This window comes from Cricetulus griseus, chromosome 2, assembly GCF_003668045.3.
Source record: "Cricetulus griseus strain 17A/GY chromosome 2, alternate assembly CriGri-PICRH-1.0, whole genome shotgun sequence".
NCBI classification, from domain to species: domain Eukaryota; kingdom Metazoa; phylum Chordata; class Mammalia; order Rodentia; family Cricetidae; genus Cricetulus; species Cricetulus griseus.
The window spans coordinates 369174547-369176685 of NC_048595.1; the positions used below are offsets into that span (position 1 = coordinate 369174547).

Here is a 2139-nt window from a genome sequence, read left to right on the forward strand (position 1 = left end):
TTTGTAGAATATAGTTTCAAAAGGTAAGAGTTTGCTTGTTTTGTTAACAAAATTCATAAAAGAACTATTTAATTCTAGATTATGTGCCTATAATTGCCTCTGAAGAATTTAAAACTTTTTTTGAGAGAAAATACCCGGATTCTTAGAATTATTAAGGAATGAAGTGCCATGTTGTGAGGACTTGTGTACAGGCAGAAATCACATGTGTAATAGGGGCTGAGCAGTGGCTGAGAATTACATAGAGAATTTTCAAGACGTCACAGGTTATTTAAACTCTGTCTAGACCAAAATACTTAAATATTGGACTAACCTACTAAAATTCTTCCATTATTTTCAATTAAAATAGTGCTGAGTAAGAGAGTACTCTAAAACAAAATGATGGTTAGAAAGGTTCTTCTAAGACAGCCAGAAAGAGCACACCAGTTTTTGTTTGGTACTTAGGCAGCTATGCACCCTTCTCAAAGAGCAACTCTTCATGATTTGTGGTTACCGCAGTTACCTATTCATTGTCAGGATTTTCTCAGGCCCAGAGTTTTCCTCAGTGCTGTTTTGACTTCCTTGTTCCGTAAACTATAGATGATGGGGTTCAGCATGGATGTCACTGCTGTATAGAAGAGGGCCAAGAGTTTATCCATTCCTGGTGAGTGGCTAGCCTTTGGCCTCAAGTAAGTGGCAGATGTTGAGCCATAGAAAAGTGTGACTACAAGTAGGTGGGAAGAACAGGTAGAGAGAGCTTTATGGCGTCCCTCAGGTGAAGGCATCACCAGCACAGCTACCAGAATTCTGACATAGGAAGAAATGATCAGTAAAAATGGGCTGAATATGCAGAGGACTGCTGCCACAAAGATTGCAGCCTCGTTATGGGATGTATCTCCACAAGCAAGTGCCAGGAGTGGTGGAAGGTCGCAAAAGAAGTGGTCTATCTCACAGGGTCCACAGAAGTCCAAAGAAAAAATAAAATTGGTCTGTCCCAACCCTACTATGCATCCCATTCCCCATGAAACCATTGCCAAATGGGCACATACCCCACGACTCATTCGTGTTGCATAGTGGAGTGGGGAGCATATGGCCATGTAGCGGTCAAAGGCCATGGCTGCCAAGAGGCAGCACTCAGTTATTCCAAAGAATATGAAGAAAAACATCTGTGTGGCACAACCCTCTCTCGAGATCCCTCGTGCCTCAGTCACAAGGCTCTGCAGCATCTTGGGTATGACAGAGCAAGTGTAGCCAATCTCCAGGAGAGACAAGTTGGCCAGGAAAAAGTACATGGGGGTGTGTAGGGCTGGACTGGTGCAAATGGCAAGGGCTATGAGTGTGTTTCCTGTCAGTGATGCCAGGAACATGAAGAGGATGAGGGTGAACAGGAGGAAGCATTCTCCAGGGACCTCAGAGAACTTGGCAAATGCAAAGCGTTTGACAGACAAGCTGTTCTCCTGCCACAGAGAGCAATTGACATTCATCTCCTGGAATAGAGAGCAGCAAATCACCAGAAGAATTCTTGCAGATGAGGGAAATTATTCAGACTGTCTCCCTGTCTGTCTGTCACATATGTGTGTGTGTAATGTATGTACATACATGCACTTATATATTTCAGGTGCCAATTTCAAATACTTTTCTTGATCAGTCTCCACCATATTTTTTTGAAGCAAAGTTTGTGAGTTAACCTGGAGCTACTTGTTTTGGCTAGACTGAGTCGGGGATTTGCCTGATTTTGCCTCTTATACCCTTAGTGTTGGAATTACATATATATTCTGGATTGTTCACTCCTTCATGGGCACTGGGGATCCAATGTACAGCAAATGCAGTATTCACTGAACCATTTATCCAGTACCACATTTTATTAATTTTAGAGCCTCAGTTAAATTAGAAATTTGGTAGCAGAAAATTTATAAAAATTCAGTAACTACCACTCATTCTCACATATTTTCAAATTAAATACTTTATCTATTCACACTACTGTATTCCCAACATATTCTTACTTGTCAAGTAGTAAATGGCAAAATATTAGCTGGGAAAGGTGGAATATCCTTTGCTCCCAAGCACTGGGAGGCTGAGGCAAAAAGTCACTGGGAGTTCAATGACAGCCTGGATTACAGAGTGATACTGTATTAACAACAGCAGCAAAAAAGGTAGACTGAC

General features: G+C 41.6%; 1 protein-coding gene across 1 annotated transcript; it reads right to left on the reverse strand.

The window, feature by feature from the left end:
- Positions 1-509: 509 nt before the first annotated feature.
- LOC100764011 (olfactory receptor 10C1) lies at positions 510-1460 on the reverse strand. Its single transcript, XM_027400006.1, has one exon. The coding sequence runs from the start codon at positions 1458-1460 to the stop codon at positions 510-512; it is 951 nt and encodes a 316-aa protein (XP_027255807.1).
- Between the last annotated feature and the right edge of the window lie 679 nt (positions 1461-2139).

Excerpts from the sequence above, each read along its gene's own strand:
- LOC100764011 (XM_027400006.1), bottom strand. The coding sequence starts at position 1,460 with ATGAATGTCAATTGCTCTCTGTGGCAGGAGAACAGCTTGTCTGTCAAA.